This window comes from Theropithecus gelada, chromosome 7a (assembly GCF_003255815.1).
Source record: "Theropithecus gelada isolate Dixy chromosome 7a, Tgel_1.0, whole genome shotgun sequence".
NCBI lineage: Eukaryota > Metazoa > Chordata > Mammalia > Primates > Cercopithecidae > Theropithecus > Theropithecus gelada.
Window position 1 is genome coordinate 52,445,721 of NC_037674.1, and position 13,630 is coordinate 52,459,350.

General features: G+C 36.8%; 1 protein-coding gene across 2 annotated transcripts in view; it reads right to left on the reverse strand.

Moving 5' to 3' along the window:
* SCAPER (S-phase cyclin A associated protein in the ER) overlaps positions 1-13,630 on the reverse strand; it is a 583,444-nt gene that overhangs the window by 121,161 nt on the left and 448,653 nt on the right. For both annotated transcript variants that reach the window (XM_025390645.1, XM_025390644.1), the window contains one exon: positions 12,793-12,916. In XM_025390645.1, coding sequence (XP_025246430.1) covers positions 12,793-12,916 — 124 coding nt within the window. The remainder of the gene's footprint in view (positions 1-12,792; positions 12,917-13,630) is intronic.

A 13,630-nucleotide genomic window follows, 5' to 3' on the forward strand; every position in this document is an offset into this window, starting at 1 on the left:
TTTTTTTTTTAAGAGCTGGAGTCTCGCTATGTTGCCCAGGCTGGAAATCACAGGTATTATCATAATGTACCACAGCCTTGAACTCTTGGGCTCAAGCAATTCTATCTCAGCCTCCTGAAAAGCTGGAATTATAGGTGTACACCACCACATACCTAGTATTTTTTAGCTTTTAAAAATTTTATTTTTAATTTTTATTTTAAGTTCTGGGATACATGTGCTGAATGTGCAGGTTACATAGGTATACATGTGCCATGGTGGTTTGCTGCACCTACCAACCCATCATCAAGGTTTTAAGGCCCGCGTGCATTACGTATTTGTCCTAATGCTCTCCCTCCCTTTGCCCCCCAACCCCTGACAGGCCCCGGCGTGTGATGTTCCCCCCCTCCCCCCGTGTCCATGTAATCTCATTGTTCAGCTCCCACTTATGAGTGAGAACATGTGGTGTTTGGTTTTCTGTTCCTGTGTTAGTTTGCTGAAGATGATGGTTTCCAGCTTCATCCATGTCCCTGCAAAGGACATGAAACCATTCTGTTTTATGGCTGTGTAGTATTCCATGGTGTATATGTGCCACATTTCCTTTATCCATTCTATCATTGATGGGCATTTGGGTTGGTTCCAAGTCTTTGTTATTGTAAATAGTGCTGCAATAAACATACGTGTCCATGTGTCTTTACAGTAGAATGATTTATAATCCTTTGAGTATATACCCAATAATGGGATTGCTGGGTCAAGTGGTATTTTTGATTCTAGATCCTTGAGGAATTGCCACATTTTCGTCCACAATGGTTGAACTAATTTACACTCCCAACAGTGTAAAAGCGTTCCTATTTCTCCACATCCTTGCTAGCATCTGTTGTTTCCTGATGATATATTTTCATTGAAAATATTTTTCAGTTCAAAATATTTTCTCATGTCTTTGTGAATTTGTAGATACATAATATTGAGTTCTAACTTCATCCCACTGTCTTCAGAGAACATATTTTCTATTATTTCAAGCTCTTTACATGTATTAAAACTGTCTTATGATCCATCATATAGTGTATCTTGAACATCCTCAGTATGCTCAGAAAGAATGTGTGTATTCTACAGTTGCTAGGTGCAGTGATCTATAAATATCAATTAGGTCAAAGTGGTTGATAATGGTATTGTTCATGTCATGTATATCTTTATTGATTTTTTTGGTCTAGTTATTTTATCAGTTGCTGAAAGAGATCTGTCAAAATATCCATCTATGAGAATGGAAATTCTCATATGGAAACTGTTTCTTTCTTCCTTATATTCTGTCAATTTTTGCTTCATGTATTTTGTACTATACACATTTATGACTATTAGATCTTCCTGTTGATTTGATATCAATAGGCAATGCCTCTTTGCATCTACTAATACAGTGATATTAAATTCTACTTTGATATTAATATAGCTACTTATCTTCTTATGCTTACGATATATGTTTTATCCACTTACTTTCAACTTATATTTATATGGGTTCAGTCTTTGTATTTTAAATGCATCTCCTGTAGATAGAGCACATGGTTAGTCTTTTTATCCATTCCAACAATTTCTATCTTGCAACCGGAGGGCTTTACACTTTTTTTTTTTTTTTAAATACGGAGTCTCGCTCAGTCACCCAGGCTGGAGTGCAGTGGCACGATCTTGGCTCACTGCAACCTCTGCCTCCTGGGTTCAAGTGATTCTCCTGCCTCGGCCTCCTGAGTAGCTGGTACTACAGGTGCCTGCCACTACGCCCAGCTAATTTTTTTGTATTTTTTAGTAGAGATGGGGTTTCACCGTGTTAGATAGGATGGTCTCCATCTCCTGACCTTGTGATCCGTCAGCCTCCGCCTCCCAAAGTGCTGGGATTATAGGCATGAGCCACGGCACCCAGCTGGCTTTACACATTTAATTACTGACACCTTGGGTTTAGGTCTACTGTTTTATTATTTCTTTTCTGTTTGTTCTCTCTGTGTTTTATTCTCTAATTCCTCTTTTCCTTTTTCTTTTGGAATATTTGAATATATTTTAGAATCCCATTTTAATTTACCATTGGCTTCTAAGTTATTTTGCTAGTGGTTGCTTGAAGGAGTTACAATACACAACCTTAATTTCTCACAGTCTCCTTAAGCTGGTATTGTAGCACTGTGGCTATACAATCTTTGTCTAGACTAATGTCCAGCAGAATTTCCCCTATGTTTTCTTCTAGCAGTTATATAATTTACCTCTTTTGTTTAGGTCTGTAATCCATTTTGAGTTGATTTTTGTACATGGGGAGAGATAGGGGTCTAGTCCCATTATTCTGCATGTGGTTATCCAGTTTTCCCAGCACTACTTATTAAAGAGGGAGTCCATTCCCCAATGTATGTTCTTGGCATCTTGTCAAAAATCAGTTGGCTGTAAATAAGTGGATTTATTTCTGGGTTCTCTTTTCTGTTCCATCGATCTGTATGGTTGTTTTTATACCAACATCATGCTGTTTTGGTTACTACGGCCTTGTAATATATGATTTTTTTCTGTTTCTATGAAAAATGAAATTGGTGTTTTGATAGGGATTGCACTGAATCTGTAGGTTTCTTTAGGTAGTATAGTCACTTTATTACATTAATTATTCTGATCCACGAGCATGAATATCTTTCCTGGGTCCTCCTCAGTTTCTTTCTCAGTGTTTTGTACTTTTCCTTGCAGATGTCTTTCACCGTTTTAGCTAAATTTATTCTGAAGAATTTTATTTTTATAGCTGTTATAGATGGAATTTCCTTCTTAACTTTTCAGCTATTTCATCATTGGTGTATAGAAATGTTACTGATGTTTATAAGTTGATTTTGTATTCTTCAACTTTACTGAATTCATTTACCAGATCTAAGAGTTTTTGGTGGAGTTTGGGTTTTCCTAAATATAAGATCATGCCATCTGCAAATGGGGACAATTTAACTTCCTTTTCTGAGGTTCTTGAATCTGCATATTTATGTCTTTCACTAAAACAGGAAAATATTTCAGCCATTATTTTTTACAAAAAAAATGTTCATGTCTCATTCTCTCTCTCTTCTCCTTTTGGATATCCAGTAATATGTATGTTACACTGTTTGATATTGTCTTATAAGTCTCTGAGGCTCTATTCCCTTTTAAATTATCTTTCCATTCTTCAGACTACATTAATTCCTATTGATGTAACTTCAAGTTTAATGACCCTTTCCTCTGTCATCTCCAACCTGCTGTCAAACCCATTTAGTGAATTTTTAAAAATATAAAACTTTTGTAAGCAATTTTAGGCTTCTCCTAACTTTCCTTAATGTTAATATCCTACACAACTACAGCACAATTACCAAAACCAGAATATTAACACTTGCTCAAAACAATGAATTTATCTACTGACCTTATAAGAGTTTTGCCAGTTTCCCCACTAATGTTCTTTTTTTCAGTCCAGGATCCAATCCAAGATTCCACAAAGAATTGTCATACCTCTTTAGTCTCCTCTAATCTGTTTTTCAGTCTTTATATTTGAAATAGCTGTGGTTAGTTATTCTGTAAAATGCCCCTCAATTTTTGGTCTGATGTTTTTTCACAATTTGATGGTGGTTATGCATTTTTGGCAAGCATATCATAGAAGTGATGCTGTGAGCTTGTAAACATATATTATTATCAGAGGGTACTGATGTTGACATAGCAACATCAGTAGTAGTGATGTTAGTTTTGATAACTTGGTTAAAGGGATGTCTACCAAGGTTTTCACTGTGAAGCTACTATTTCCCCCCCACCCTTGTTTTTTTTTTTTTTTTTTTTTTACAAAAAAAGATTATTTTGTGGGAAATTATTTTGAAATTATGCAAATATCCTCTTTCTCATCATACATTTGTCCACTAATTTTTGCACCCACCAATGATTCTCTCCTGCAATATTTATTACTTTGGTTTTCGCCTAATGGTGATTTTTCTGTTTTTCAGAAACCATGACCTGGACCCTGGTCTTCTGAGTCCCTGACCAGGACTTCCGTTCCTATAAGTTAAAATGATGTGTCCTCATTTTCTTAAGCTGACAAATGAAACAAAGCAACAATTCTGTGACTTTAATTTTATAAGTTTAATAGTATTACTTTGGTAAGATATACTGAAAAACACTTAAAAGATTTTATAACTTCTTGACATGTCATTGTAAATTATTTAACGAATACACTGATAAATTGTATGTATGTATTTTTGGGAACCAAGGAGATTGTTAATTGAAAAATGATATACTAACCTTAAAAATGAGCTGTCCGTTAAGTAAAATAATAGAAAGTTAGCTTAGGATTTAGGAGACCTGAATTTGTATCCCAGTTACATTGGTAACAGGCTGTACAACTTGGGCAAGTATCCAACCCCACATATTTCCCATCCCTCTCCTCTTCTGAAGTCCATTATCCTCATCTATAAAACGAGTGGACTGAAATAGACTACACATTATGAAGACCTCCTCTCCAGTTTTGAAATTCTGTGTCAGTAAGACATATGGCACAGTAGACATAAACAGAGTTCACACTTTTATTGAAGGAAAAGGCAATGTGTCCTAGACATGCTGAGCAAGTACCATACTATATAGTGAGGAAAGAAGGGAACAGGATGCAACTGGAAGAGTACTGTTACCTGTAGTGTTGAGGGATTTTTGCTCCTATGTAATTAACTATGGAGTCTATGTTCTGGCAACTCAATATAAAGAAACAATGTGGTGAATGGAGAGTTCCAGGCCTTGCTGCTGTAAAGAAAATCAACAGGCATCTGGACGTCTCTGCACATGACTAAGTGAAAAACAATCCCCTTGTTGTAAGGTTGCACTTAGATTTCCTTTGTTTGTATCCAGGGCTTTCTTGTCACCTTCTGAAGAGCTCACCAGCAGCCTCTCAGATTCAACAGTATCATATCAATTATTTAAGGTTAGTACATCACTTTTCAATTAACAATCTCCTTGGCTCCCAAAAATACATACACACAATTTATCAGCGTATTCGTTAAATATTTCATAAAGAACAGGTCACTATGAATTAAAAATAAGACTGCTAATAAAATATTTAATGCCTTTTAAAATGCAATGAAACATCGAGAAATTATAAATCTTTTAATTAAGTGCTTTTCAGTATATCTTACCAAAGTAATACTATTAAACTTATAAAATTAAAGTCACAAAATTGTTGCTTTGTTTCATTTGTCAACTTAAGAAAATGAGGACACATCAATTGAGCTTATAGGAAGGGAAGTCCTGGTCAGGGACTCAGAAGACCAGGGTCCAGGTCATGCTTCTGCCACTAGGTAGCTCTGTGATCCTTTTCCATATCTCAATTTGCTCATCAGTATATTGGACTGTTTAGATCTTTCCCAACATTAAAAGCTTATCTATCTATTTTCACAGCACTCAGTAGTACTTTCACTGGTCTTTTTTTTTTTTGTAAAAAGACATAAATTTTCTTTATCATTTTTAGGTGCATATTACAATATTGTTAACTATATGCACATTGTTGTAAAATGGATCTCTAGAACTTTTTCGTCTCACGTGACTGAAACTCTAAACCTATTACACAACTCTGTTTCCCCCTCTCCTTGGTCCCTGGCAACCACCATTCTACTTTGTTTCTATGAGGTTGATTCTTTTAGATATGTCATTTAAGTAGAATCATGCAGTATTTCTCTTTGTAATTGGCTTATTTCACTTATAACGTCATCAAGGTTTATACATTACAGCATATGACAGAATTCCCTTCTTTTTAAAGGTAGATTAATATTCCATTGTTTGTACTGTTGTCCCTCACTATACATAGGGGATTGGTTCAGCGCTCTCTGTGTATACCCAAATCTGCATATTCTCAGTCCTGCAGTCAGCTCTGTGGAAGCTGCATATATGAAAAGTCAATCCTCCATATGTGTGGGTTTTTGTATCCCATGGATACTGCGTTTTTGATCCATGTTTGGTTGAAAAAAAATCTATGCATAAATAGACCCATGCAGTTCAAACTTGTGTTGTTTAAGGGTCAATTATATATGCCACATTTTCTTTATCCACTCATTTGTTGATGAATATTTAGGTGTTTCCACCTCTTGGCTCTTGTGAATAATGCTGAGGTGAACATGGCAGTGCAGATATCTAGTCAAGATCCCAATTTTAATTATTTTGAATAAATACCCAGAAGCAGGATTGATGAATCATATGGTAGTTCTGTTTTTTATTTATTTTTTTTGAGGAACTTCCGTACTTTTTTCGTTAGTGGCTGCACCAAAAGTGCAAACGTTTCCAATTTCAACACAATCCCACCAATACTTATTTTCTGATTTGTTTTATAACAGCCATCCTAACAGGTATGAGGTGATATCTCATTGTGGTTTTGATTTGCATTTTCACAGTGATTAGTGATTTTGGTCATCTTTTCATATACCTGTTGTTCGTCTGTATATTTTCTTTGAAGAAATGTCTGTTTAAGCCCTTTGCTCATTTTTAATTGATTATCATATATTTTTGCTATTGAGTTGTAGTTTTTTACATATTTTGGATATTAACTTCTGACTTATTCCATTTGAGCTGCTATAAAAAAATACTGTTATAAACAACAAACAAAATTTATTTCTCACAGTTCAAGAAGTTAGGAAGTCCTGAGATCAAGATGCTGGCAGAAGTGGTGCTTTCTGGTTCATAGAAGGCGCTTTCCAGTTATGACCGCACCTGACAGAAGGGGTAAGGCAGCTCTCTGGGGCATCTTTTATAAGGGTTCTGATCCTATTTATGAGGGCTTTGCCCTCAAGATTGAATCACTTTTCAAAGGCCCCTCCTCCTAATTCCATCACAGTGGTGATTAGGTTTCAACATAGGAATTCTGGGGACACAAACATTCAGCCCACAGCACCCTTTTATCAGACATGGTTTACAAATATTTTCCTTCATTCTGTACATTGCCTTTCTGCACTGTTTATTGTTTCCTCTCATGCGGAAGCTTTTTAGTTTAACATAGTGTCATTTATCTATTTTTGGCTTTTGTTGCCCCTGCTTTGGTGTCATATCCAATAAATTACTGTCAAGATCAATGTTATGAAGGTTTTCCCCTATGTTTTAATTTGGAGTTTAACAAAGTTCAAGTCTTACATTTAAGTGTTTAATCAGTTTTGAGTTTATTTTTGTGTATGGTGTAAGATAAGGGTCCAATATCATTCTTTTGCATGTGGATATCCAGTTTTCCCAACACAATTTATTGAAGACTATCTTTCTCCTGCTGTGTATTCCTGGCAATCTTGTCAAAGATCAGTTAATTGGCACTTTGAATATATCCCTCCACTCCCTTCTGGCCTGCAGGGTTTCTGCTGAGAAATATGTTGATAGTCTTATGTCTGTTCCCTAGTAAACGACAAGTCACTTTTTTGTTTTCAAAATTCTCTTACTTCTTTGAGAGTTTGACAATTTTATTATAATGTATCTTGGTGTGTGTTTCTTTATGTTGGTCTTATTTAGGGTCCTTTAGGCTTCTTGAAACTGGATGTCCATTTTCTTTCCCAGATTTGGGAAGTTTTGGGCCATTATTTAAGTAAATTTTCTGCCCATTCCTTTCTGTCTTCTTCTTGTGAGCTTTCCATAATGTGTATATGGGTTGGCTTGATGGTATGCCACAAATCCCTTAGGCTTTCATCACTCTTTCTCATTCTTTTTTCTTTTTTTTCCTCTGGGTGGATAACGTCAAATAACTTGTCTTGAGTTTGCTGTTTCTTCTGCTTGACTCAGTCTGCTGTTGAACCCCTATTGTGAATTTTTCAGTGCAGTTATTATATTCTTCAGTTCCAAAATTTGTTGGTTCTTTTTTTTTGTGTGTATTTTCTGTCTCTTTGTTGATATTCTCCTTTTGCTCATATATTGTTACCTTTAGCTCACAGAGCATCTTTATGAGGGTTATTCTGAATCCTTTGTCAGGTAATTCATGTCTTTGTTTCTTTAGGGTTGGTTTGTGAAGATTTATTTTGCTCCTTTCTTTGGGCCATGTTTCCCTGTTTCTTCCTACGTCTTGAAAGCTTTGTTGGGATCTGTGCACTTGACAAAAAAAGCCACTTCTTCCAGTGTTTATGAACTGGGTTTTGTAGTGTGGAAAACCCTCACCAATCAGCTCAGCTAGGGGTTCTGGGGACCTCTGCAAACTTTGGTGGGGATACAACTTCTCTAGGCCTATGTATGCACTTTCTCAACTAGAGATGCTTGCTGCTTTCTTATTCAAGTGATCATAATCTCTTCCTTCTGCTGGTATCTGTCTTTAGCACTGTGATATGGTTTGGATTTGTGTTCCTGCCCAGATGTCATGTTGAATTGTAACCTTCAATGTTGGAGGAAGGGCCTGGTGGGAGGTGATTGGATCACAAGGAAGATTTTCCCCTTGCTGTTCTTGTGATAGTGAGTTTTCACAAGATCGAGTTGTTTAAAAGTGTGTAGCATCTCCTCCTTCACTCTCTTCCTCCTTCTCCAGCCATGTAAAATGTACCTGCTTCCCCTTCGTCTTCTGCCATGATTGTAAGTTTCTCAAGGACTGTACAGCCTGCAGAACTGTGAATCAATTAAACCTCTTTTCTTTATAAATTACCCAGTCTCAGGTAGTTCTTTATAGCAGTGTGAAAATGGACTAATACACATTGTATGTTCTCTAGTTTTATGGCAGCAAGCCTCCCTGCTCTTTGTTCTTCTCACCAGCATCCAAAGTATGCTAGCCCCAAGTCAGGCAAGACAGATAGCAGTCTCTCAGGCAGACTTCCAAAAAGCTGGGATATTGTACACATGCTCCACTCTTCTCTCTCCCTCCCAGAGAAGCTGAGAGTTGGGTGTCTTTTTTTTCTTTCTTTTTTTAAAGACAGGATCTCACTCTGTTGCTGAGACTGGAGTGCAGTGGCACAATCATGGCACACTGTACCTTTGAACCCCTGGGTTCAAAGTATTCAAGGTATGATCAAATTAAACTTCTTCCCCCACATCCTGGGCTAACCCGGTGAAACCCCGTCTCTACTAAAAAATACAAAAAATTAGCCGGGCGAGGTGGCGGGTGCCTGTAGTCCCAGCTACTCGGGAGGCTGAGGCAGGAGAATGGCGTAAACCCGGGAGGCAGAGCTTGCAGTGAGCTGAGATCCGGCGGCTGCACTCCAGCCTGGGCGACAGAGCGAGACTCCGTCTCAAAAAAAACAAAACAAAACAAAAAACAAAAAACTTCTTCCCCCAAATCTTCCCAATTCCCCCAAGTTAGAATATATCATTCATTCATCAAATACTGAACAAACACCTATTATGTGCTAGGTACTCTACTAGGTTGTCTGAGCTACTTTGTAGCTCTGATAACATTATAGAACTTCTCACAGCTTCTTATAGTCATTAATATTTGCATATGCAATTTCTTTCTTCCTTAACTGTGGGCTTCTAGAGTGATGGAACTGTGTCCAATTCACCTCTATAACCCAGGCATCTGTACAATGTTTTGGAAATAGTAATTAAAATGAAATACAAGAGTGCCAAAACAAACTCCAAGTGGCTAGAAGAAAAACGTCTCCTAAACCATCTGGGTTTGTGAAACAACCAGAAAGACTGAAGTAGCTGATGATAATCAGTTGTCTTATAAATAACACCAGATCACAATTAATTAGCTTCTTTTATGCTTTTTTCTATTTTTGTTGGAAAATGTATTGATCACTATTTTTTCATCCCTTATTTCAAGGATACTAACAAGTCAGTGGTCCATATTTCAGTTACATGTAAATTAAAACTGGTTAGCAAGAAAAATGAAAATACATTCAAGTGATTTTCAGAAACATAAAAATCACCATCACCAACCACCCCAAACCAGGAAACACATCCTCCTTTACTCACTGCCACAAACCCAGTCACAGCAACAATAAGAATTGACGGCGATAAAATAAAGAGCCCAAAAGGAATGAAAAAACTCAGAAAGTGCCATGTATAAGGAAAAAAAGGATAAAATGTGTTTGGCAAACTAATGTCCCAGGATCCCAGGTCCAAACTGAGCAAAATTGATGGGCAGAATAAACATAGAATGTGGTCAAATCCACTGAGAGATTAAAAGCTTTTCTGAGGTCAAGAAACCTTGGGTTACAATGAAGGTTATTCAAAGGGAACTAGGGCTTTCAAAGAAGAAGAAAATGATCAAGGTACTTACCAGCTCCAGGCCCACGGTTGGTACTTAATAAATGATAGCTATTATGAGGAGCTGAGAACTAACTCAAACGTCCCTCTTTCGTGATGTCCCAGGGAGAATCACTGAATATCTTTCTCTGTGCTCCCAGAGTACTCTATACAGGCTGCCATCATATCATTTACTGTATGTACTAGGGTCCGAATGCTGTGTCCCTCCCAAATTCACATGTTGAAATATAATGCTTAATGTGATGATATCTGGAGACAGGGCCTGTGGGAGGTAATTTGGTCATAAGGATGGAATTCTCATGAATAGGATTAGTGCCCTTATAAAAAGAGGCCAGAGAATTAGCTTGCACTCTTTTCACCATCTGGGGATAAAGTGACAAGTCAGCAGTTTGAAACCTGGAAGAGGGCCCTCACCATAACCTGACTATGGTGGTACCTTGATCTTGAACTTCCAGACTACAGAATGTGAGAAATAAATTTCTGTTGTTTATAAGCCACTCAGTCTATGGTATTTTGTAATAGCAGCCTAGACTAAGACAATATGTCATCTATATTATGACACATGACATCTATATATATGCAGAACCAAGATTCTTTCTTTAAGTCTTCTTGTTCATTCCCTCACATTCCAAATGCCATTCTCTTTCATTACTTGTTCTGTTCAAAGTAATGTCTCTTCTTCCACCACCAACACAGAATAAGCTTCATGGAGTAAATTCTTCCAGATGATGCAGTATAAAATGATAGGAGAGCATGAAGTTTTTTTTTTTCATTCTTGTTTTGAAATAATATTAAGTAAACAAATATGTTGTAAAAATAGAGCATTCCTTTAACCCAGTGTCCCTTACTATTAACATCTTACAAAAACGTAGTATAATAATTGAAAGGAGGAAATTAACATTGAGCCGATAAAACACTGTTCTATAGATCTTACTTGAATTTCCAAGTTTTCCCATTGATGTCCTTTTTGTGGTCCAGGATCATACATTACATTTAATTGTTATGTCTCGTTACTCTCCTCCATTCTGTGACAGTTCCTCACTTTTTCCTTGTCTTTCATGATATTGACATATTTGAAAAACATTAGTCAGTTATTGTGCAGAATGCCCCCAACTTAGGTTTGACACACCTAGCTCTGATTCTTGGCTTTCTGACTTAATATCTATGTAGCCTTGGGCAAGTCAACCTCTCTGGGACTCAAGTTTCCTCATCTGTGAAATGGAATAGTAATACTGACTTTAAGAAGCTGTTTTCAAAATTAAATGAAGCAAATATATTAAAATGCCTGGGATATAAGGCCATACAAAAAATGTTATCTTTTCTCCTTGTGCTGCCTTTCAAATATTTCTGATAGAATTTTTTTTTTGCTAAAATATCTTACTCATATTTTAATGCCTTATTTTTTAGACAAAATCATATATAATATAGCCTTTGATTGATGACTCACTATCATCACTATAAAAATCCATTGCTATATTGTGCAACAGTTCCAGATCTGTATTTTTGTTGCTTTCCCTTATTGCTATTCCCTCTCAATGTCAATATGTCTGACTGTAAGGGTTTCATAATTCCATTTCTGATTTTCAGCTTGCGATGTATCAAAATTCATTTATTCACCCACACATACAGACAATGATGTACTGAATCTACTAAGTGCCAGGTCCTATGTTAGCATCTTGGAGACAGTGATAACTCACTTCCTGTCCTCATCGATTTTATGGCTAGTGGGGGAAACTAACAAGAAAATAGTTAGATACAGTTCAATGTGATCAATTCTATCAGAGATGTTAATACCTAAAATCACATAAGAAGTATACTTAACTTGAATTTGGGGGAAGAGTCAGGCTGGGGAAGATTTCATGAAGAAGGTAACATTAAGCCTTGGTTAAGGACTGCAAAATGCATAGGAATGAACGAGATAGAGGCAAAGGCTTGTAGTTTAAGGAAGAGTTATTAGAGCCGTGTGCTGAGTAAAAGTAAATCGGTTCTGAAAAATAAATCTCTTGTGTTATAAACTTGCAGATTGAGAGCTATTTTGTGCCGATACCTCAGGGACTTAGAAATTTCACCAGGAAACTCCTGGCGACTCCAGTTGACATACTTAAACCTTTGGCTGTTATATTGAGCTTACCTCTTTCAACATCTGTGAACTGAAGTAAAATTTAAGGTGACAATTGGCTGCTTGTTCCCATTTCAACAATATAACAAGTTTTCCCCTTTCTAACAGAGGAGTTTTCTTTTCTAAAATAATCTAAATATCCATCAAAAAGTCCTCTTAAACTGACCCTTTTAACTTAACCTGGCAAGAGAGGTTTTGAGGCTTTCCTAACATTCTTCCTTTCTACAGTACTCATTCCTGTGGCTTTAGAGGTTTGGCTTTGCATCCAACTGATTCCAAAGATCCAGTCTAACTATGTAAATCCGTAACCTTAGCAAGTGTTATAAGTCTATTATCCATTAAATATTGGAACTTAAAATAATTCAGTGCAAAAATTTCAAATTATTAAGTTTGTCTGCCAGTCTCTATTCTCACAGTCATCTTCACTTTCTTCTTTTTTTTTCCCCCATCTGGAGAGTAAATAAGTTGAATTCTTTCAGTTTTCTCCACAGGGACTATTTCTCAAACGTCAACTGCTTCTAACTCAAAGCAATAATATTACATACCGTCAACTGGTGTATCAGGAGGTCCATTAAGAAGGTAATCTTGTTACTAAACAGAACATCAGTGCAATTTTCTGAACAGTTATTGCAGGTGAGGTTGTAAACATTGATTGCATTGCAGAGAGACCTAAAAGAAGGAGAAAAACACCACTTATAAAACCCGAGCAGCTCTTCTTTAAACAATTAAAAATACATAAAATGAATGGTACGAAAGCAACAGGCATGAGATGGAAATCACTCTAAAAAACCAAGCGAAATACTATTAGGTACAAGGCCCATCAGCTAGATATAAAAGCTTATAATTTTCACCCAAAGCCCAGTGTTCATTGGTACGTAATAACTCTTACTAATTTCTATTAGCTGCAGTTGCAGATAATGGAAACATATTTACTAGTCTATGACAGTTTCTGAATACTCTAAGACTAGATGTCATCCAGGAACTTTGGTTCTTCAAATAATACCCAGAAAAAAAAAAGGAAAAGGGCTCTATCAAAGTTTCTGTTGCCAGATCTCCTGGTCCAGGACAAGGAAGATCATGGAAGAAGAGGGCACCCATAAGGAGAAACCAGAGGCTCTCCATGTAAGATAAGACCCCAGAGTTCTAGGGAGTGGACACCACACTGCTTGGAGGCGGAACATGGATGAGTGCCTGAGCAGCTGAGGACATCTTTCCAAGAGCGTAAAAACTGGCCTGTGTGGGCCCAAACAGTTTAAGGTCAAACTGATCAAAGAAATGTTTTTCTCTAGGAGGCTTAAAATATGCTGAAAAAAACTATAAAGCACCCAGAGCCTGAGCAATGTGAAAAAGGGGCAAGAACAACCCCAGCCCAACCAAAGTCTG